This window comes from Schistocerca piceifrons, chromosome 5 (assembly GCF_021461385.2).
Source record: "Schistocerca piceifrons isolate TAMUIC-IGC-003096 chromosome 5, iqSchPice1.1, whole genome shotgun sequence".
NCBI lineage: Eukaryota > Metazoa > Arthropoda > Insecta > Orthoptera > Acrididae > Schistocerca > Schistocerca piceifrons.
Window position 1 is genome coordinate 414,962,970 of NC_060142.1, and position 23,678 is coordinate 414,986,647.

General features: G+C 40.5%; 1 protein-coding gene across 1 annotated transcript in view; it reads left to right on the forward strand.

Moving 5' to 3' along the window:
* Positions 1-23,678, forward strand: part of LOC124797857 (ribosome biogenesis protein BOP1 homolog) — a 77,350-nt gene that overhangs the window by 48,353 nt on the left and 5,319 nt on the right. The window contains exon 11 of the mRNA XM_047260927.1: positions 18,052-18,151. Coding sequence (XP_047116883.1) covers positions 18,052-18,151 — 100 coding nt within the window. The remainder of the gene's footprint in view (positions 1-18,051; positions 18,152-23,678) is intronic.

A 23,678-nucleotide genomic window follows, 5' to 3' on the forward strand; every position in this document is an offset into this window, starting at 1 on the left:
TTAATGTTTGGGTGTATTCTTTGATATTGGTAATGCATACGACACTACTTGGAGACAAAGTATTCTCATGTAACTCCATCAATCGGGATTTTGTGGGCACCTCCCGATCTTCAAAAAGCTTTCCTTTGCTAAGTGCTTTTTTAGATCCCAAGTTGGTGACCTGCCGTTGATTGTTTTGAGCTGGAGAATGGTGTTCCTCAGGGCAGCGTTTTAAGTATTACCCTCTTTGCCATAGCCATAAATAGTATTACTTCTACAATGAGTCCTGTACACTGCTCCTTATTTGTGGGCGATTTTGCTGTTTTCTGTTCCTCCTCCAGTGTTGCAACAGCAACCTGTCAATTGCAACTTACAGTGCCGGGGGTAGAGGAGTGGGGGCAAAGATGGGTTTTCACTTTTCTGGGGGTAAGTGTGTATTTGTTCATTTTAATTGTTCTCATTATATTTCTAGTTTACCTGACTTGCAGATGAGGGACACCATTCTACAGTTTAAAGACTCAGTGAGGTTTCTTGGCCTCATTTTTAGTCCAAGCTGTGATGGTTACCACACCTGAGAGAGCTGAAAGCCAGAACCCAGAAGGTACTGAATATCAAAAAGGGCCATAACCACAGGTCTTGGGGTGCAGATAGGGTGCTTCTGCTCCAGTTTTATAGAGCTCTTGTGCATTCACGGCTAGTGTGTGAATGCACAGTGTACGTGTCAGCATTACCTTCTTACCTGAAGATTATTGACACTGTCCATCATGAGGGGATTAATCTGACCACAGGTGATTACAGGACCAGTCCCATACCCAGTCTCTGTGCTGATACTGAGGAATTGCCACTCACCATCTGGCAGCAGCCTCTCAGGGTGTATCAAGCATGTAAGTTCCTCGCAGCTCTGACCTCACCGGCATACCATTCTGTAGCTTGTCCACCTCAGGAATCCCTTTCAACAATCGTCTACGAGCAACACTGCTGGTTGGGATCCGCGTGCAGCATGTGTTGGAGTCACTTGGTGCGGAGCATGTACAACCCCAAATCCAGGGTTTTAACTGCCTTGCACCATGATTACTGGGGAGGCTCAGAGTAATTTTAAATCTGGTGCAGTATATAAGAGGTTGCAATCCTGCATATGTTTTTAATACATCATTTTATGACATTTTACCTGAGGACAACTCTACAGCTGTCTTTACGGATGGGTCTAAACAGGGGGACTGTTGGTTGCTTTGTTGTTTTCCCTAATTGTGGGTGGGCATTGGAGCTGATGAGACATGCTTCAAGTGCTAAATTCCTTGTTCATTCAGATTCTCTGAGTGCCCTTCACTCTCTACAGTACGCACACCCAGCAAATAAAGTAGTCCAGGATATCCAGGACACCCTTCTGCAACTACAATGGCTGGGGAAGTAGATGTCTTTCTGCTGGATACCAGGCCACATGGGTATTTTGGGGAATGAAAGGGCAGATATAGCAGCCAAGGTAGCATGTCATGATCCTCAATTATTAGTGTGCCATCCCTATGCATGCTTTTGCCTCGCTGTAGAGGTACAGAGTCATGTGTCGATGGGAAGATGAGTGCCTGAAAGTGACAGATAATAATCTGTGTCTAGTAAAGCCCACTACATGGCTGCATCATTCCTCCTTTCAACAAGTGAAGTGGGGTGAAGTTTTCCTTACTTGTCTTCACATAGGCCACACTCCCCTGACACATAGCTTCTCGCTCCAGCGTGATTACCCTACAATGTGTGATACTTGTGGCTTACAGATCACTGTGCACCACATTTTACTAAACACTGTTTTATTTTTGGACCAGAGGCCAGTGGCAGATTTGCTGGTAGATCGGCCCTCTAGTTTAAGTGACGTCCAAATGAATGTGGTGAAACTTTAAAGGTTTTGTGATGTGTCCAACTTATTTCCAAAAATTCAGGGTTTCTTCCCAGGTGTAGTATCTTTTACTGTCTCCTTTGTTTTCCGACATGTTATATGGAGTGCTTGTGTGGGCAACAGGTGTAAAGAGGTAGGAGTGAACAAGTGTGCCAATGTTTTTTGCCCTTCTCACCATATTTATTTCTTTTAATATTTGTAAGGGCACTGATAACCTCGTCATTGAGTGCCTGTACACCAAGTGCCCCACACCTCCCTTCAGCCACACACAGAAAAAATTACAATTAAAGAGCGTAGGTAGAGGGTGTATACCAGCAACATACAACATCCTGTTGCAGAGCATGCTCTACGACAAGACAATCACTAATCGTGCCATCTGTATTGTTCCCCAGGCACCAGTTTCTCAGAACACCATAGGTGTGAACTGGCATTACGACATGTCCTTGGTACTCGTCACCCACCTGGCATTAATTTCTTGGCTCGTAGCATTGCTTCTGGGTAATTATTCCTTTCTTCATTCATTTTAATCTTCTGTATCTTTTTTTCTGACCAGTCTAATTCCTCACCCGCCTCTGCCACACGCAATACTCTTATTAACTGTTGCATGACATTTTTTCAGTAATCTCTGTCTTACATATTACTCTATCTTCCAGCTTTAAGCTCTCAGATTTTCAAATCTTGTCTGGCGCAGTCTCCGACAATCAGTCATTCCTCCTCATCCTGTCCGTTAAGTCTCATGTGACATGGGGTTTTGGGTGACTTTTCTAATTTCTCCTCCCATCCTAAACCTCATCAGTCCTTTTCCTTCACCCCTCTTCCGTACCCTCCTTCCCCTTCAACCCTTCTGCCAGGAGAAGGAGCCACTGGCTTCGAAAGTTTGCAAATTTCAGTACCATCATATTTGTTTTCTCCTGTCACCACTCACCGAGTTGATTTTTTAATCACCCAGTTATATAATAGCAAAATTCAGTTAGCAAAAATCTCAAAAAGGTTTTGACTGATTAACTTCAAACTTTAAACATTCAGAAGTACATGGACTATTAATTGTTTAACAACAATATACAGGTTGTCTGTTAAAACTGACTGTGAGAAAGAAACTGTTTTTCTGTAAAAGTGTGTGGTATATACGAAAGGATGTCGGTTTTAAGGGAGAGGGTAAGGAGCCATTCAACTCCCGGGAGCGGAACGACATTAGAGGGAAAAAAGGACAGGTATACACTCGCGCGTGCACACACACACACACACACACACACACACACACACATCCGCACATATACAGACACAGGCAGACATGTGTAAATGCAAAGAGGTTGGGCAAAGATGTCAGTCAAGGCAGAAGTACAGAGGCAAAGATGTTGTTGAATGACAGGTGATGTACGAGTGGCGGCAACTTGAAATTAGCAGATGGTTGGTTGGTTGGTTTTTGGGAAAGAGACCAAACAGCGAGGTCATCGGTCTCATCGGATTAGGGAAGGACAGGGAAGGAAGTCGGCCGTGCCCTTTCAGAGGAACCATCCCGGCATTTGCCTGGAGCGATTTAGGGAAATCACGGAAAACCTAAATCAGGATGGCCGGACGCGGGATTGAACCGTCGTCCTCCCGAATGCGAGTCCAGTGTGCTAACCACTGCGCCACCTCGCTCGGTGAAATTAGCAGAGGTTGGGGCCTGGTGGGTAACAGGAAGAGAGAATATATTGAGGGGCAAGTTCCCATCTCCAGAGTTCTGATAGGTTGGTGTCAGTGGGAAATATCCAGATAACCAGGACGGTGGAAAACTGTCCCAAGATGTGCTGGCCATGCACCAAGGCATGTTTAGCCACAGGGTGATCCTCATTACCATCAAACACTGTCTGCCTCTGTCTGTTCATGCGAATGGACAGTTTGTTGCTGGTCATTCCCACATAGAAGGCTTCACAGTGTAGGCATGTCAGTTGGTAAACCACGTGGGTGCTTTCACACATGGCTAAGCCTTTGATTGTGTACACCTTCCGGGTTACAGGACTGGAGTAGGTGGTGGGAGGGTGCATGGGACAAGTCTTACACCGGGTGCGGTTACAAGGGTAGGAGGCAGAGGGTAGGGAAGGTGGTTTGGGGATTTCATAGGGATGAACCAAGAGGTTACGAAGGTTAGGTGGATGGCGGAAAGACACTCTTGGTGGAGTGGGGAGGATTTCATGAAGGATGGACCTCATTTCAGGGCAGGATTTGAGGAAGTCATATCCCTGCTGGAGAGCCACATTCAGTCTGATCCAGTCCCGTAAAAGTATCCTGTTACAAGTGGGGCACTTTTGGGGTTCTTCGGTGGGAGGTTCTGGGTTTGAAGGGATGAGGAAGTGGCTCTGGTTATTTGCTTCTGTACCAGGTCGGGAGGGTAGTTGCGGGATGCGAAAGCTGTTTTCAAGTTATTGGTGTAATGGTTCAGGGATTCAGGACTGGAGCAGATTCGTTTGCCACGAAGACCTAAGCTGTAGGGAAGGGACCGTTTGATATGGAATGGGTGGCAGCTGTCATAATGGAGGTACTGTTGCTTGTTAGTGGGTTTGATGTGGACGGATGTGTGAAGCTGGCCATTGGACAGATGGAGGTCAATGTCGAGGAAAGTGGCATGGGATTTGGAGTAGGACCAGGTGAATCTGATGGAACCAAGGGAGTTGAGGTTGGAGAGGAAATTCTGGAGTTATTCTTTACCATGAGTCCAGATCATGAAGATGTCATCAATAAATCTGTACCAAACTTTGGGTTGGCAGGCTTGGGTAACCAAGAAGGCTTCTTCTAAGTGACCCATAAATAGGTTGGCGTACGAGGGAGCCATCTTGGTACCCATGGCTGTTCCCTTTAATTTTTGGTATGTCTGGCCTGCAAAAGTGAAGAAGTTGTGGGTTAGCATGAAGCTGGGTAAGGTAATGAGGAAAGAGGTTTTAGATAGGGTAGCAGGTGATCAGCGTGAAAGGAAGTGCTCCATCGCAGCAAGGCACTGGACGTGCGGGATATTTGTGTATAAGGAAGTGGCATCAATGGTTACAAGGATGGTTTCCGGGGGTAACAGATTGGGTAAGGATTCGAGGTGTTCGAGAAAGTGGTTGGTGTCTTTGATGAAGGATGAGAGACTGCATGTAATGGGTTGAAGGTGTTGATCTGCATAGGCAGAGATAAGTTCTGTGTGGTTTGGTAGGTACTGTGAAGTTCACCTTTATCTCTCCCCATATATTTTTATTTTCATTTCAGCCTCATGTTACACTTTCCATCTTCCAAATACCATGTCACCCTCAGGCTTGTCTAACATTTGGCATTACCTGCAAAGGCATCACACTTAAAGTTCCCATCTCTGACTGTAACCCTTCTTTCCATCAGTCCCTATACCAGTTCCAAATTGAACAATCCATAGCCCTCACCCGTCTAATCCTTTACCTACACATCAACTCAGCCAATGAAAACACCCATCGACTCCTATCCCTAATCAAAGTCCTCAATCTTTCCTCTCCCACATCCACACCGGCTGTTCAGAGCATCCTCCTACAGGCCAACTGCAAATTAGAGCAGCATGCCACCCTCCACCTCAAAAAGCTATCCAATCTCCTGGTGTCCCACCTCCGGAAAGGCAACTCACTCACCCTCCACAACCTTTCCAAAAAACCTCAACCTCCTCTCATTGCACACAGATCCAGTCTCACCCATCTACTCAATCTCCCGCTTCCAGCTCCACTCCCCCCAAAACCTCAAAATTCTAATCAACACAGTCTGAAACCACAACACTCCAATTCAGTAGTTAACCTTTCCTCCAAACCTCTCTCCCAATCAGAAACATCTGTCCTATCCAAAGGCCTCACCTTCAGCCCTACTCCCAGATTCAACCAAATAGCCCTCGTCAAAGATCTACTGTCCTACACTTGTAGTCTGTGCTGGAAATATCACTTTGCCACAAAGAAAAATAATCCTAATCCTACTCTTAATGATCCATCTCCCCAAGACACTATCCAAATTGAATCCTGCCTGGAACAGTTCCGTCCTCCATCACAGCGGGACCCACCTCCTCTTCCTCAAAATCACCCTCTCCAAACCTTTCAGAAATTTCTCACTTCCAGCCTTGCCTCTCACTCTTTCTTGAAAAACCTTAATCCTACTCCCCACATCACCACGGCTGAAGCCCAGGCTATCCGTGATCTGAAGGCTGACCAATCCATCGTCATTCTTCAGGCTGACAAGGGTTCCACGACCGTGGTACGTGATCGTCGGGAGTATGTGGCTGAGGGAGTGCGTCAGTTTTCAGACAACACTACATACAAAGTTTGCCAAGGTAATCCCATTCCTGATGTCCAGGTGGAGCTTCAAGGAATCCTCAGAACCTTAGGCCCCGTACAAAACCTTTCACCTGACTTCATCAACCTCCTGACCCCACAGACACCCCGCACCCCTACCTTGTACCTACTTCCTAAAATTCACAAACCCAAACATCCCGGCCGCCCCACTGTAGCTGGCTGCCAAGCCCCCACAGAACATATCTCTGCCTACGTAGATCAACACATTCAACCCATTACATGCAGTCTCCCATCCTTTATCAAAGACACCAACCACTTTCTCGAACACCTCGAATCCTTACCCAATCTGTTACCCCCGGAAACCATCCTTGTAACCATTGATGCCACTTCCTTATACACAAATATCCCGCACGTCCAGTGCCTTGCTGCGATGGAGCACTTCCTTTCACGCTGATCACCTGCTACCCTATCTAAAACCTCTTTCCTCATTACCTTACCCAGCTTCATGCTAACCCACAACTTCTTCACTTTTGCAGGCCAGACATACCAAAAATTAAAGGGAACAGCCATGGGTACCAAGATGGCTCCCTCGTACGCCAACCTATTTATGGGTCACTTAGAAGAAGCCTTCTTGGTTACCCAAGCCTGCCAACCCAAAGTTTGGTACAGATTTATTGATGACATCTTCATGATCTGGACTCACAGTGAAGAATAACTCCAGAATTTCCTCTCCAACCTCAACTCCTTTGGTTCCATCAGATTCACCTGGTCCTACTCCAAATCCCATGCCACTTTCCTCGACATTGACCTCCATCTGTCCAATGGCCAGCTTCACACATCCGTCCACATCAAACCCACTAACAAGCAACAGTACCTCCATTATGACAGCTGCCACCCATTCCATATCAAACGGTCCCTTCCCTACAGCTTAGGTCTTCGTGGCAAACGAATCTGCTCCAGTCCTGAATCCCTGAACCATTACACCAATAACTTGAAAACAGCTTTCGCATCCCGCAACTACCCTCCCGACCTGGTACAGAAGCAAATAACCAGAGCCACTTCCTCATCCCTTCAAACCCAGAACCTCCCACCGAAGAACCCCAAAAGTGCCCCACTTGTAACAGGATACTTTTACGGGACTGGATCAGACTGAATGTGGCTCTCCAGCAGGGATATGACTTCCTCAAATCCTGCCCTGAAATGAGATCCATCCTTCATGAAATCCTCCCCACTCCACCAAGAGTGTCTTTCCGCCATCCACCTAACCTTCGTAACCTCTTGGTTCATCCCTATGAAATCCCCAAACCACCTTCCCTACCCTCTGCCTCCTACCCTTGTAACCACACCCGGTGTAAGACTTGTCCCATGCACCCTCCCACCACCTACTCCAGTCCTATAACCTGGAAGGTGTACACAATCAAAGGCTTAGCCATGTGTGAAAGCACCCACGTGGTTTACCAACTGACATGCCTACACTGTGAAGCCTTCTATGTGGGAATGACCAGCAACAAACTGTCCATTCGCATGAACAGACAGAGGCAGACAGTGTTTGATGGTAATGAGGATCACCCTGTGGCTAAACATGCCCTTGGTGCATGGCCAGCACATCTTGGGACAGTTTTCCACCGTCCTGGTTATCTGGATACTTCCCACTGACACCAACCTATCAGAACTCTGGAGATGGGAACTTGCCCCTCAATATATTCTCTCTTCCTGTTACCCACCAGGCCCCAACCTCTGCTAATTTCAAGTTGGCGCCGCTCGTACCACACCTGTTATTCAACAACATCTTTGCCTTTATACTTCCACCTCGACTGACATCTCTGCCTAACCTCTTTGCATTTAGATATGTTTGCCTGTGTCTGTATATTGGATGGATATGTGTGTGTGCGGTGTATCTCTCTCCTTTTTCCCCCCTAAGGTGGGGAAAAGGAGCTACAATTCCTATACTTATATACACACGTATGTACATACATATATACATACATACTTACAATTACTGTACATATTAGAAAAAAATCTGCTTTCTTTCTTTTCGATTTTTACCAGACTGAGCCATAGTAAGGTCTGGCCGGGTACAGCTAGTAAACGATAAGTTTTTACAGCTGGTGATAAATATGCAATTCTTGAAAATGTATAATTTAATAGGTGCATTACATTAAAGATCTCTCAGAAAAATTTTTCTTTTGCAAGACAGGTTGTCAAAAGTGTTGGTAAATGTCTCATTGGTGGTTTCCTGTTGCTGGAATGGAGATTGTTGCTATTTTTGTTCGTGTCACATCTAGAGCCACAGTTCTTTTTCATGTAAAGATTATACACAATTCTCACTGCTGCGGAAAAATAAAAGTCAAAATCTAGTTTCAGCATTCAATATTAGTAAACTGTCGTCCTCAGATTACAAATTGTTTCAAGGGAACGGGAAAAACGCCAAATTTTGTGACATTTTGTAAAAACTGCCAATTTCACATTAATTTTCATGTTATCAACTACATAAAATTTTCCTCTCCGTAATAATTGTATATTAGGAAAGCATAGTTTGATATGTTTTGGATCAACAGGCATTACATTGCTTCCCCTTTCATTTCATGTGATTAAGAAATTTGCTTACTACTTACAGAGAAAGTATACAGGACTTTTTCAACACAAGCCATTAAAGTGTGGTGTGGTAGAGTACATTTGGGAATTCCACTTCTGGAATTCAGAAATCCTTAGAACTCTTCATGATCTACACTGTAATGTCACACAAAAATGTACACTTCACCACAACTTTCATTTCATGTGCAAGTTCCACTGTTTCATCGCACAATATTCAAAATGTCCTTTCTCGCCCCATTCTAGTTATTAGATGACTGGGTGTTGTTGTGTCGTCGTCATCATCATCATCCACTCCCATTACGGTCAGAGGAAGGAAACGGCAAACCACCTCCTTGAGGACCTTGCCTAGTATGGTGGTGCCGGTCTCCCACATTGTTCCCCTATGCCCTGTCAAGAAGCATGGGACTTCATTTCCATTTCAATATGTGGTTACAAAATCAAGCTCCTGCATCAGCAGATTTTTGTTTTTCACTGATCTGCAAGCAGTTTTAAAAACAAAAAGCTCTGTTTTGTATCGCAACACAACTACATCTAGGAGTTTCTCAGTCAGTTGCAACACTATATCAACACTACACACACATACTGAAGACTGTTTGCAGACAGATATATTTGTACTTTCATAAAGTGTGACTGAAAAAACCTACATACCTCTGATCCTTTTTCGTGAACTATGCACTGAGCTACCCCTCTTTCGTTCCTGAGGAAGGAATAGCTCCAAAAGCAAGGAATAGCTTTCTGATTTTCAAAAGTTTCTATCAGTAGTTTTGGAACATTGCTCTCTTGAAGGTAGTACTGGCCAGCCTTTCTGTCTTTGTGATTTTTGAGTTTTTTAGGTGAATTTTCCTTTTGATACAAGACATGTTTGTATGCACAATAGAGACATTTGACTTTCAAAGTTAGTCAAGACTGTCGCTGTCACTATCAGAATACAATGATGAAAACAAATATTATGTCTATATATTGGTTTGAGAGCAATTGGTATCATCATCACATGGATTCTGATGTGGGATCTACATGAATACTCTGCAGTTCACTTTGAAGTGCATGGTAGAGGGTTCTTCAGACCACTATTTCTCTAACATTGCACTCTCAGTCCGATTGAATTTTCATGAAAGCTCTTGCCACAAAAAAGTACCTTTGTTTTAATGATTGCCACCCCTATTCATTTATCATGTCCATGACACTTTCTCCCCTATTTCACTGTAATACAAAACAAGCTGCCCTTCTTTGGATTTTCCCAATATCCTCCATCAATCCTATCTAGTAAGGATCCCGCACCGGGCTGCACAGCAGTACTCTAGTGGAGAATGGACAAGAGTAGGATCTGCAGTCTCTTTATTAGACTTGTTGCATCTTCCAGGTGTACTGCTAATATAACACAATATTTGCTTAGTCTTTCCCACAATATTATCTATGTGATTGTTCCAATTTGAGCTATTCATAATTGTAATCCCTAGGCATTAGATTTGTGTGATTTACCATGTAATCGAAATTTGATAGATTTCATTTAAGACTCATTTGGGTGACTTCACAATTTTCATTATTTTTCCTTGTTCAGTTTCAGTCGCCATGTATATCACCATACAAATATCATTTGTAAATCATTCTGCACTTGGTTTTGCTCGCCTGATGAGTTTAGTACATTCCAATTAAAATTACTTGATATTTGAGGTCTGTCCCTTGCCACTATAGTGTTCATCATCAGCTGCCGGCTACCAATCGGACAGGAAGTGGCTGCCGCAAAGTGTAACAGTAATGAGGGATACTCTGTCGACAGCTGATTTTAAGTGACCAATGACTGAACTGTAGAAGATGACAGGTTTTGTAGCCCTGAATTTAAATGTGTGTCCTAACCTAACCACAAACTTATAATGTGCAATGTATCTGAGAAAACAGCAATGAACAATCTGTAGCAGAACTAAAATCACAGTCACTTTGTTCATAGTGTTTAAAGCTAACCTCCATGAGCAAACTTGAGACAGAAAAATTTCATAATGTGTTTGTTTGCATAGCAATCTTCCGCAGCAAAATTTCAGTTTTGGTGATAAAAGCAAACTGTAATTTATAAGTGTCATTGGTTACGTGAAACTATCCTCACACTGGTCTCACAGGATGCCATATTACCAGCCTATGATCCATCCTGCTTAGCATTTGGTTTCAGATTATAGGCGACGCAAGCAGTTTCCAAATGAAACCGATTCCAAATGACAATGAATGATAGAAAGAAAAATAAGAGTAAATAAGGAGGTTGACGATGAAAATGATGCAGCAAAGTATTAGAAATTAAAAAAAAAAATTAAATCAATTAACAGAATAAAGCTTACAATCAGACTATTGATTAGATTTATAAAAATAAAATTTTTTCGCTATATTTGATGACATTCGAACCCTTGACCTCCAACACATCAGTTTATGTGCCTAGCACTATGCTGTGCCATTACATTGCAAAAGGTCTTCTGTATTTATGATTGGTGTTCACAGTAACAATGATTGTCAGCCTTCAAAAATTCAGTGTCACACAGTCATGCAAAGCTTACCTTATATAAGCTAATCTCTGTGGTTATAAGAACTGTTTAAATGTCCTGTGTGGGAGGATTCAATTGCCAGTATATTTTTATTAGTACTGTGCATGAAATGTGTGTGTTTCATTAGCATTGTTGTTTGTTTGTTTGTGTGTGTGTGTTATCATGTATGATGGAAAATGAAGTGCAAGGATTCAAGCACACCAAGAGAGAAAGCAGAACAAGGAATTGGATGTGAACTAATTTTTGTGGCAGTTTGGCACTGGTGAACAGTTCGGGTGTGATGAGGAGTGCTCTTAGTGGAGGAAACCAACTCCAACGCATGAGGTTCAACTATCAAGTAATTTGAATCGACCGATAGATGGTAAATGACAGCATCATCTGCAAACAATCTAAGAGGGCTTCTTAGATTGCCTCATAAATTGTTGATATAGATCAAGAACAACTGGGAGACTATAACACTTCTTTGGGGAACGCCGGATATCACTTCTGTTTTACTTGATTTTCCGTTGATTACTACATGAACCAGGGACCTTGCTGTTGGTAGGGAAGCTTCCATACTTCAGTGGTACAGATAGCCATACCGTAAATGCAGCCGCAAGGGATTGGTATCTGTTGAGAGGCCAGACAAATGTGTGGTTCCTGAAGGGAAACAGCAGCCTTCCCAGTAGTTGCAGGGGCAACAGTCTGGATGATTGACTGATCTGGCCTTGAAACATCAACCAGAATGGTCTTGCTATGCTCGTACTGTGAATGGCTGAAAGCGAGTGGAAATTACAGTCGTGATTTATCCCAAGGGCATGCAGCTCTACTGTACGGTTAAATGTTAAATGATGATGGCATGCTCTTGGGTGACATATTCCAGAGGTAAAATAGTCCCCCCTTGGTATCTCTGGGAGGGAACTACTCAGCAGGATGTCGTTACCAGGAGAAACAAAACTGGCGTTCCAAGGATTGGAGCATGGAAAGTCAGATCCCTTAATTGGGCAGATAGATTAGAAAATTTTAAAAGCTGAATTGATAAAGTTAGTTACAGTGGGAAGAGGACTTGGGGTCAGGTGAATACAGGGTTATAAATACAAAATCAAATAGGGGTAACGCAGGATTATGTTTAATAATAAGGAAAAAAGAAACAGGAACACGAATAAGCAACTACGAACACATAGTGAGCACATTATTGTAGCCAAGACAGACACGAAGCCCACCTCCATGCAGATGATGGAGAGATTGAAGAAATGCATGATGAGATAAAAGAAAATACACCACAATCCCACCTTACATTCCCAGAATTAACGTTTTCTGCAGTTTATAACATTTTCTATCACTCCCGTCGAATTTCCTGGGTCCACAATATTAATTTGCACCCAATTTTATGTCAACATACTTATAATTTTCTCTCAATTTACGCTTTATGAATAATGTTTGTGGGAAAGAAGTGACATAAAATGATGCTGGTATGATGTTGGCCATCAGGTAGTGTTTACAAACATTATGTGTTTAAGTTTCTAAATACCAGGGCACTCTACTCGGTGGATTTGAAGTGGTAAACATGTAAAAGTTGGAACAATTTGTGCCCTATCTCCTGCCGCTGCCTAGCTCTACTCAGCAGGGTAACTAGGTTCGTTTGAATAAAGATATCATGACCAATTGCAAACTGTCTCTACTGTACATGCATAGTTTCATTATTGCTGTGATTGTTTGTTACCTTTGTCAAACCATATTTAACGTGTTTCCACTCACAGCACTTTTTGACATATTCACTTACTTTGCGTTGCTCAAATGTTTTTTCTTTAAATAGTACCAATTACTTTTTTTTTTCCATGCTGAGCAAAATGTGTTTCGAGAATTTGTGTGTATTTTTTGTGATGTTACGCAAACAGTGCGAATGTCAGTTTGCGTGTGTGTGGTTTTCTACGTAACTGACAAGATACAGTACCTGATAACTTGAAAAAGATAACCACAGTGCAAGAGACATGGAACAATACAAATGCAGGCACTTTAGTAAATATTAGCACTTGACAGCGAGAACAAATTCTCCAAACGCGTTGTGCTAGCATGAAAAAATGTGTTACTGATGAGTGATTTTTATTAGGTAGTAAACCATTAGTAGATAATAAACAGGTCCATGACAAGTATTTTGATGCCTACTATGTACATATATGTGCATAAAGTGTGAAAATGCGAGGGGGTGTCCTATATGTAACTTATACAGCTCAAAACATTATTTCCCAAATTTTACATTTTCCTGCATTTTAGATTTCTTGTAGTCACTGGAAAAGTGTAAAAGTAGGGTTTCACTTTATTCACATAGATAAGGGACATGGAAGATTAGATAATCTTGGGGGCAGGAATTTGACAGTAAGAAAAGGAGAAGAAGGAACTATAATAGGTAAATATGGACTGGGTGAAAGGAATGAAGGAAGAAGCTGCCTGGTAGAATTTTGCACAGAGGATAATTTAAGCATAGCTAATACATGGTTTAAGAATTATGAAAGAAGGCTGTATTTTGGAGACACTTGGAAAGCTTCAGATTGATTATATAATGGTAAGACAGAAATTTCGGAACCAGATTTTAAATTGCAACACATTCCCAGGGGCAGATGTGGAGTCTGGTAACAATTTATTAGGAACAAGCTGTAGGTTAAAACTGTGAAACTGCAAAAAGGTGAGAATTTAAGGAGGTGGCATCAGGTCAAACTGTAAGAACCAGAGGTCTTAGAGAGTTTCAGAGGGAGCATAGGGAACAATTGACAAGAATGGGGGAAAGGAATACAGCAGAAAAAGAAGGGGTAGCTTTGAGAGATGAAATAGTGAAGGCAGCAGAGGACCAACCAGGTAAAAAGAGGTGGTCTAGTAGAAATCATTCGGAAACACAAGAGATATTGAATTTAATTGATGAAAGGAGGAAATATAAAAATGCAGTAAATGAAGCAGGCCAAAGGGAATACAAACATCTAAAAAACGAAACTGATAGAAGTGCAAAATTGCTACCACCTTTCTGAATATCAAGAGCTCAGGCGGAAAACCAGCCCTAAGCAAAGAAGGGAAATGAGAAAGTTGGAAGGAATATATAGAGGGAGTTGTACTTCAGGGCAGTATTGTGGAAATGGGAATGGATGTAGATGAAGCTGAGATACTGCATGAAGAGTTTGACAGAGCATTCAAAGACCTAAGTCGAAACAAGGCCCTGGGAGTAGACAACATTCTGTTGAAGCTGCTGATAGCCGTTGGGAGAGCCAGCCATGACAAAACTCTTCCATCTGGTGAGCAAGATGTATGAGACAGGTGAAATACCATCAGACTTTGAGAAGAATATGATAATTCCAACTCCAAAGAAAGCAGGTACTGACAATTGTGAAACGTACCGAACTATAAGTGTAATAAGTCACAGTTGCAAAATATTAACATGAAATTTTTTACAGAAGAATGGAAAAACTGGTAGAATCTGACCTCGAGGTTTTTGGATTCTGGAGAAATGTAAGAACATGCAAGACAGTACTGATCCTATGACTCCTCATAGAAGATAGGTTAAGGAAAGGCAAACCTACATTTATAGCATTTGTAGACTTAGAGAAAGCTTTTGACATTGCTGACCGGAATACTCTTTCAAATTTTGAAGGTGGCAAGTGTAAAATACAGGGAGAGAAAAGTTATTTACAATTTGTACAGAAACCAGATGGCAGTTATATGAATTGTGGGTCATGAAAGGGAAGCGGTGGTTGAGAAGGGAGTGAGACGGTGTATCCCAGTACACACATGATAAACAGTTTAGACAAGAAGAGAATAGGACTTTTGAAATGTGGTGCTACAAAAGAATGCTGAAGGTTAGGTGGGTAGATCATGTAACTAATGAATAGAACTGGGAAGAAAAGAAATTTGTGGCAAAACTTGACTAGAAGAAAGGATCGATTGGTAGGATACATTCTGAGACATCAAAGAAGTATTGGAGGGGAGGGGGCAAAAATTGTAGAGGTAGATACAGATGAATAAAGTTAACAGATTCAGAAGGAATAAAGAAAACAGATTCAGAAGGATGTAGGTTGCATTAGTTACTCGGAGATGAAGAGGATAGAGTAGCATGGAGAACAGCATCGAACCAGTCTTCAGACTGAAGACAACATTACACTACATACTGTGACTTTTCTGACAGGAAATCATGAATCCGGCCGAGCGAGGTGGCGCAGTGGTTCGACACTGGACTCGCATTCGGGAGGACGACGGTTCAATCCCGCGTCCGGCCATCCTGATTTAGGTTTTCCGTGATTTCCCTAAATTTCTTCAGGCAAATGCCGGGATGGTTCCTTTCAAAGGGCACGGCCGACTTCCTTCCCCATCCTTCCCTAATCCGATGAGACCAATGACCTCGATGTCTGGTCTCCTTCCCCAAAACAACCAACCAACCAATCATGAATCCAGGCGTGCAACTAAAGCGATACTGCATACACATACAATTTGATTAGAAGTCTCTTGTGAGGAATGGTGTCAAAAACCTTCTGGAAATCTAGAAATATGGAATAAGTTTGTGATGCCCTGTCAGTAACACTCCTTACATTGGAGTTAGTTGTATTTCACAAGAACATTTCCTGAATCCATGTTGACTGTATGTCAATACAGTTCTCTTTGAGGTAATTCATAATATTCGAACACAATATACGGTCCAAAATCCTACGGCAAATCGATGTTAGTGACATGGTCTGTAATTCATCAGATTACTCCTATGTCCTTTCTTGAGTATTAGTGTGATCTGTACAACTTTCCACTCTTTCGGTGTGGATCTTCTGTCACACGAGGTGTTGTCTATGATTGCTAAGTATTGGACTATTGTATTGCCATAGTGTGAAAGGAATCCAACTGGTATGCTATCTGGGCTGGAAGACTTGTGTTTAGTAAGTGATTTAAGCTGCTTCGCTACACTGAGGATATCTACTCCCAAGTTACTCATGTTGGCAGTTGTTCTAAATTCAATTGTATATATTTACTTCTTGCTCATTGATGAAGAAATCCCAGAAAACTGTGGTTAACAAATCTGCTGTAGTGGCACAGTCATCAGTAATGTTAACCATTGGTATTATGTTGTGTCAGTGTTGTACCTTACATACATCCAGGATCTCTTTGGATTTTCTATCAGATTTCAAGACAGAGATTTGTTGTAGAAACTTCTAAAAGCATCTCACATTGAAGTCCTTGCTAAGTTCTGAGCTTCAGTAAAGCATCACCAGTTATGGATATTTAGTGTTCTTTTAAATTTGGCATACTTTTTTTATTATTGCTCCTGCAGCAGTGTTCTGAACTGTCCTGTGTACCATGGGAGATCAGTACAGTCTTTTATTAATTTATTTGGTATAAATCTTTCAATTGCTGCCAGTACCTTTTCTTTGAATGTAAGCGACATTTGTTCTACACTTACATAGTTAGCTGGGAAGGATTGGAGATTGTCTGAGGAAGCTGTCAAACAAATTTTTATCTGATTTTTTTTAAAAATGGATATATTTTGCGTTTGTTTTTGGTGGATTTGTATGTTACGGTATTCAGTCTTGCTACAATGACCTTGTGGTCATTAATCTGTATATACATCATGATGCTCCCTATTTGTCCAGGTTTCTTTGTTGTTAAGAGGTCAACTATGGCTCCTTAACTAAGTGCTCAAAATATTTTTTGGAAAAAGCATTTAGTACAATTTCTGACGATTTAGGGTGGGTTGAAAAGTAATGCCTCTGAATTTTCTCTGTAAATACCCTTAAAGCTTTTTCAATAAAACAAACATTATTAATACTCTACATCTTTATACTTTGCATCTGTGTATTTATTTCTCAACACAGTCCTGGCAATGAACACATCTTCCAACGAGAGACAACTTTGTTGATACCGTCACTGTAGAATATTTGACTTTGTTACTGAGCCACAACCTCATCTCTGCTTGCACTGCTTCAAAAATCAGTATCAAAGTGAAATTCTTGAAGGTGTTCTTAAAGTTTTGGAAACAGAGGGGGCCAAGTCGGGACTGTCCAAGATATCGATAACAGTGAACTCAAAGCATCAGTTTGTTGGAGATGTTGCAGCACTCTGTTAAAGGAGAGGGTGCTCCATATGTGGACAGACTCTTTCAATTCGAAACTCGATTAATACACGATGTTCCTCATATGCCAACATAACTATTTACAAATGACCTAACAGAGTTCAGGAAGGATAGATTAAATATAGTTGGTGGCAGCATGTTTGTTGCTGTTAGTTGTGGTTTACACATTATATTTCAGAGCACTCTAGTGCAAAAGAAGTCACGGTATCGGTAAAAGAAACCAATTGTTAATTTGCTCCATGTGTCAAGTATCTACCCATACTAACTCACAGCAACTATCGTCGTCAGTTTCTCTTCAGATAAACTACTTCTGATAGTGACAAACAGGCCACCAACCATATTTAATCTATCCTTTCTGAACTCTTATGTCATTTGTAAAAAATTTGGCTTAACTTTTCTCCTGCTTCAGCTAGCTTTTGGTACCTGTAACAGTTTGAGCTGCAGTGCTTTAATTAGTACTTGGAGCTTGAGTTCTTTCCCAACACAGCTACAACAATTTGCAACTATGATACTACAAAAATTTGCAACTATGATACTACAACAATTTTCAACTATAACACTGATTGTTGCTAACAGAATAACCATAAAAACCGTTATTAAAATGTTACCATTGGTTATGTAGATTTTAATTGTATTCCTTCACTCTGTTCTCTGCTTAATAAGCTGATAAAAATTAATCGCAAGCTGTTAAGTTAATGTGAAACTGTCATAATTTTGTCTTCTTTTTTCTTGTTGTAGACCCAGCGTAATGTGAGGGTGTATGATTTGGTGAAGCAAGAACTTGTTAAAAAATTGCTTTCAAACTCCAGATGGATTTCATCAATGGCTATACATCCAGGTACTATTATGTATAACATGAATTTCCTGGAAATTATATATTTAAAAATCAAGTATACAAACATGGAGCAGAATTATGCAGGACTGCATTGAAATAATTCTTAACAACACAGCAAAATTTACTACATGGCATTTGAAAGTATTTATACATGCAGTTAAAGACAGATACAGTGCTTTGAATCTCAGCCTAGTTAATAAATTGAACTACACTTACACATAATAGTTTTTATGGCTGTCAAAAGAATTTCCAAGAAAAGTATGATACCTAACAGCTGATCAGGGTAGAAAGATAAACTGATAGAGAAAGGTTGGAAAGAGGAGCAGGCCACTCAGAAACACTACTTTACCATCCCATCCCCATCTCTTTTTCCTCCCTAAAAGTAATGTTATTTTAAGTGTTTATATTGATAGTAGTAGGGATGTAGATTTTTAACTTGAAACAGCTTTTCTATTATTGTAGCAATAGTGCCTTTTTCCTAATATACTTGCACTGGAAAGATTTTCAGGAAATTAACACAGAGCTTTTATGATACAGTTGGTCTCCATTTCCTGAGATCATATAATTAAAAGGAAATGCAGTCAACAGAAACTGTCAGTTTTTGTAACATAAAATTAAAGTACATGCTCACATCCTTGAATGTATATAGTATAATTCCGCTCAAGGATCTTGCCGCAATTAAACTAGCATATATCTCAATAACTGCTTCTCAACTTTTTCAAGAGAGAAGAATGTTGTGAAAATCTGATGTAGGTCCCTCATAAAAGTCCTACAGAAACAGCACATTGTCCAACTGTAACTGTTGGCACAGAAGAGTTCCTCCAGTTGCAAATCCATGTTGTCAATGCTCTTCTATGAAACTGGGAAAAATCTGTCTCTGTTTCACTGTCCTGGACATCTTTTGTCTGTATGAGGCTGCTATCTACTTCGTAAATAAAAAACTGTATTTGAGCTGTATGAGAAACAGCAGTCTTACAGCAACAAAAGGTATATGTGAAATTTGTGTGTGTAATGTGGAGCCTACCTTACATTTTGTGTCATACTGTTGACACAGCATCTTAATAGAACACTAAGCAACATCACAACTCATTCAACCTACCAATGCATTTCTTAATTTGTTCTGGAAACACATTTTCACAGTGAAACTCTTGGGGGAAAATATGTACATGTTCCCATGTGCTCTCTTGCCACTATAAAAAGAATTTTTTCGTAGTATTTATAATTCTGAAGCGCACAAAGTATCTGGAGTCAGTATCACATACCATATAGGTTTTTATTTTGCTGGGATGTATTGTAAGGGGATCTTGAGGTGTCAGACTTTTAAACTGAAAGTTCCTATCATACTTTTCCTTGCATAAAAAGAACAACTCTCCACAATAAGCACTGTGCTGTATGTATCTTTCCTAACATGAAAGGTTACAGTGAGACTAATTCATGGGCTTACCTTCAAAGACAGCATGTTGTTCGTGCTTCAGACACTCACTGTATTGTCACGTGCTTGTTTTCAAAGCACCAGGACACTTCCTGCACAGTAATATTCATTAATATCTCACTCGACTTGCAGTGCCACTTCATGTCAGATGAGACACGGGTTTATACTTTAAAGAAGATCAGGTGATAGTGACACTGCGTGCATGCCACCGATCTATTCTTGGATGATAATTTGTGTATGTTAGATAGCGAACTCTTACCTTCACTGCTGCCACAGATGTCATTTTTGGAGATACTGTTAGACATTGCTTCCACCTACTGTTTCAGTTGAGCAAATAATGCCTCTGGTTATGTAGAGTAGATTGAACATAATTATTTCTCATAATTTCCCTGTGAGGTATGGGAATGTTTATTGCTGGCCAAATAAATAAACATTTTGGAAATTGGAATAACTGTATGCCATTTCCCTGTCAGAAGAATGCAATATAGGAATGGGCTAAATTTTGCAAATATGCTGTTTCTACCTACATCATTTGAACTATTTAGCTTTTGCTGGTCTATTCTGCAGTGCCACCAGTTTATATAATTAAAGTACAGCAGGGTCTGAAACATAATCATTGCTTTTTACATAGCCATACAAGATTTTTAATTACCTACTTAAAAATTGAACATCAAAGCAATTAAGTCTTCTATGTGTGCATTTTCATGTTTTCCTAGTGTGTTTTATGATCCATCAAATTTCAGTCGAGCAGCTGTAGTAACTACATTTCTTTTTCCCCTTTGCCATTAACTTTCTTCCTGAAGGTACAGCATATGTATCTGTCCATTTAACTCTGATGGCTGTCTTACAGCAAATGTGCCACAAGTGCTTATGCCCCAAAAATATTTCTTTTCTGGACTGCAAAAAAGTTTATATTTGCTTCGTGTTACTGGCTGAGAATGGAAACTGATCAAATGCTCAAAATATGCTTAGATATTGATAAATCAATGGAAAGAATGCTGTGACAGTGTCTTTAATAGCTAGCTTCCGTGATTTATCAAGCCTGAATCCAATATCATTAAATTTGTACTCTCTTCTTTCATAACCAAGTAACAAAAGGATAAAGTTAATATCAGTATTCTGTTACTGCGCTAGAAAGGCTGGAGTCAGTGCAATGTCACACAGCCAGTTTACTGGGCTACAAAAGCTTTCTTGAAAGAAATGCTACAGAGAATCTCTTAAGTGAAAAACTGTACAGAGGTTGTAGTTTCTGAAAAAAAAAAAGTGAGATATTGTTCATGTGGTTTAGTCTTTTCAACATAGTTGCATTTCTTTTTCTCACATAAATTTCTAGTAGTTTGAGATAGTCCTGGTCCCGTTCATCTCGAACTATCAAGCCTCTACTGTAATGGTGCTCATCACGCCATGTGTATTAGGGTGAGGTCTAATAACAAGCAGTTTAGAATGTTTTTGTAAAACGTATTCATCCTGTTTCTTCAGGATAGATACATAAGTTTCTTGAAACCAAGTTAATTAACCAGTCCAAGGCAACTGAAAAGGGGGGATTGTCATTAGTTTCCTGTAGTACACACCATTTACCTTGTCATCTTGCAGGTTTTCTCAGTGTGATTGATTATTGGTAAGCTCCAGGTGTTGTTTCCAGTTGAAGTACAATATTTTGACAACTACTCACTGCCTGAACTATTGTCGGTCTAGCACTGCTATTTTGTAGTGGGGCTTATCCAACTCACGTATATTGTGAAGCACTTCTCCCTGTAGAGCAATTTGATGCTGCAGTTTTCACTTGACTAGCAACAGTTCATGTCTGGTAGGCAGCATGCACATACAACAGCACTACACATTGCACCTGAAGGAGATGATAGGTTTGGTCTTCGAAATACTGTGCATAAAATGGAAACAATAACTTGGCTGACCATCCAGAAGCATACCATCAACCAATATGCCTTTCTTGTTGTTAATCTTGAGGCTAGCCTAATTTTTCTTTCAAGGTTTTCAGCAGTTAACAGTGTTTTTTTTTCCCTTTCTTGTATTTTTTCGCTGTTTTTAGTTTCTTGCAAATCCCTTGGACTATAATAGCAATAGCTCACCATGATATGGAATATTGCAGTAGTTTTTACAGATAAGATAATTTTCTCTGTGTAAACATGACAATAATGCTGGCCATTCACAAAACTGCATTTTGTTACTGTTAATATACAGCAAAATGTTATAAATGCAATGCATCCACGTACATAGGATGGAAATTCAAGGAGCTGCTAAGTATCAACTATTTTCTTCTTCTTTAAATTTCGTTATCTGTTAGCATCTTTGATTCAAAAAGGAAATGGTAAGATTGTTTATGGATGCACAGATTGCTGCTTTCTGCACAACGGATACTAGATCCTATTTTCGTTGTAAGTAATGTATTTATGAATGCTACTATTGTGCCTGATTCCTTGCAACCAAATTCATAGAAGTGTAGATTACTGAGGTTATGTCATTAGTATACAAAATGTGTAACCATTTGCCCCAGAAAATTTATCCATTTGACATCAGCGAATGGGAGTATAAAAAGGATTAATTTTTTAATAATTTTATCAGTGATGACACAGAGGAAATGCGAAAAGATTTAAGTTCACCTCTCTTCCCATGTGCTGTAGAGTTGTTGTTGATATGCAACTGTTTTTTCCCTACATGATTGGCCATTTACTAAGAACAAATCAACAATCTTTTTGGATATTTTATTTGTTGAAGTATATCATAGGCAAAAAGCAATATTTCTGTTTTATGAGTAAGATACATGATTTATTATAGCAGTAACATAAGTGGCCCTTGTGGAAAGTAATTTGTCCCCCTCAGAAGAAGATTCATCATGAGAGCTGCAAGAGCTAACAAACATTACCCTTGCCCCATGTTAGCTATAAACTTTGTTTCTCTAAAAGAATGTTATGATTTGCAGTCAATTCCTTACACACCACAAAAAATCCTTTGAATTCGTAGATGGCTTGTTCAGTAGAGCGGGCACCCTACAGATTCATCCATACTCTGAACTCCTGTGATGCGCATGGCAGAGTGTACTCCCCAAAGCACCAGTTATTATAGCGTCCTCCCATTCCAGTCACGTACAAGCATAGAAAGTATGACTGTTTAAACACCTCTGTAGACACTGTAATTAATCTTATGTTGTCCTCATAATTCACACAGGAGTGCTACACAAAGGGTTGTAGTATTGTAAGTAGGCCAGGATAATTTGTACCTGGTTCAGGTATCTGCTAGTCCAGTTTCTTCAACATATCCACGATGCTCTCCCATGGGTTGAACATGTGACCACTCATTCTGCACTTCCCTGTGTACTGTCGATATCCCCTGTTAGTCCTATTTGGTACAGATCTGACACATCTGAGCAATACTGTAGGAAGGGTTGCACAAGTGATTTGTAGGCAATCTCTTTTGTTAACTGACTGCATTGCCCTAGTGTTCTCCCAGTGAATCTAAGTCTGCCACCTGCTTTACCCACCACTGAGACTGTGTGATTGTTTCATTTCATATTCCTACAAAGTGTAATGCCAAGGATTTTGTATGCATTTACCAATTTCAACAGTGATACTATGGTTGTTGGATTGTCAGTTGCACAATTTCACATTTCTGCACATTTAAAGCAAGTTGCCAATATTTGTGTAAATTATTTCATGCAGTCTTTTTGTTATAGGTAAAGGCATCATCTGCGAAAAGTCTTAGGTTATTACTTATATTGTCTGTCAGGTTATTAACATACATCGTTATCAATGAGGGTCCCAGCACGTCTCTGGGACACACCCGAAGTTACTTCAACATCTGTTGACTTTCCATCCAGGATCACATGCTGTATCCTCCCCAGAAAAATAGCATCAATTCAGTCAAATTTTGGTTGGTACCCTCTATGATTACAATTTTGATAGTAAGCATAGGTGTGGTACTGAGTCAAATGCTTTTTGAAAATCGAAAAATATTACCTTCACTCGCAGCTTTCAGGATGTTACATGAGAAACGTACATGTTCTGACATGATCAGTGTTTTCGGAATCTGTGCTGGTTGGCATGGAGGTTGTTCTGTTAAAAAATACCTCATTACGTTTGAGTT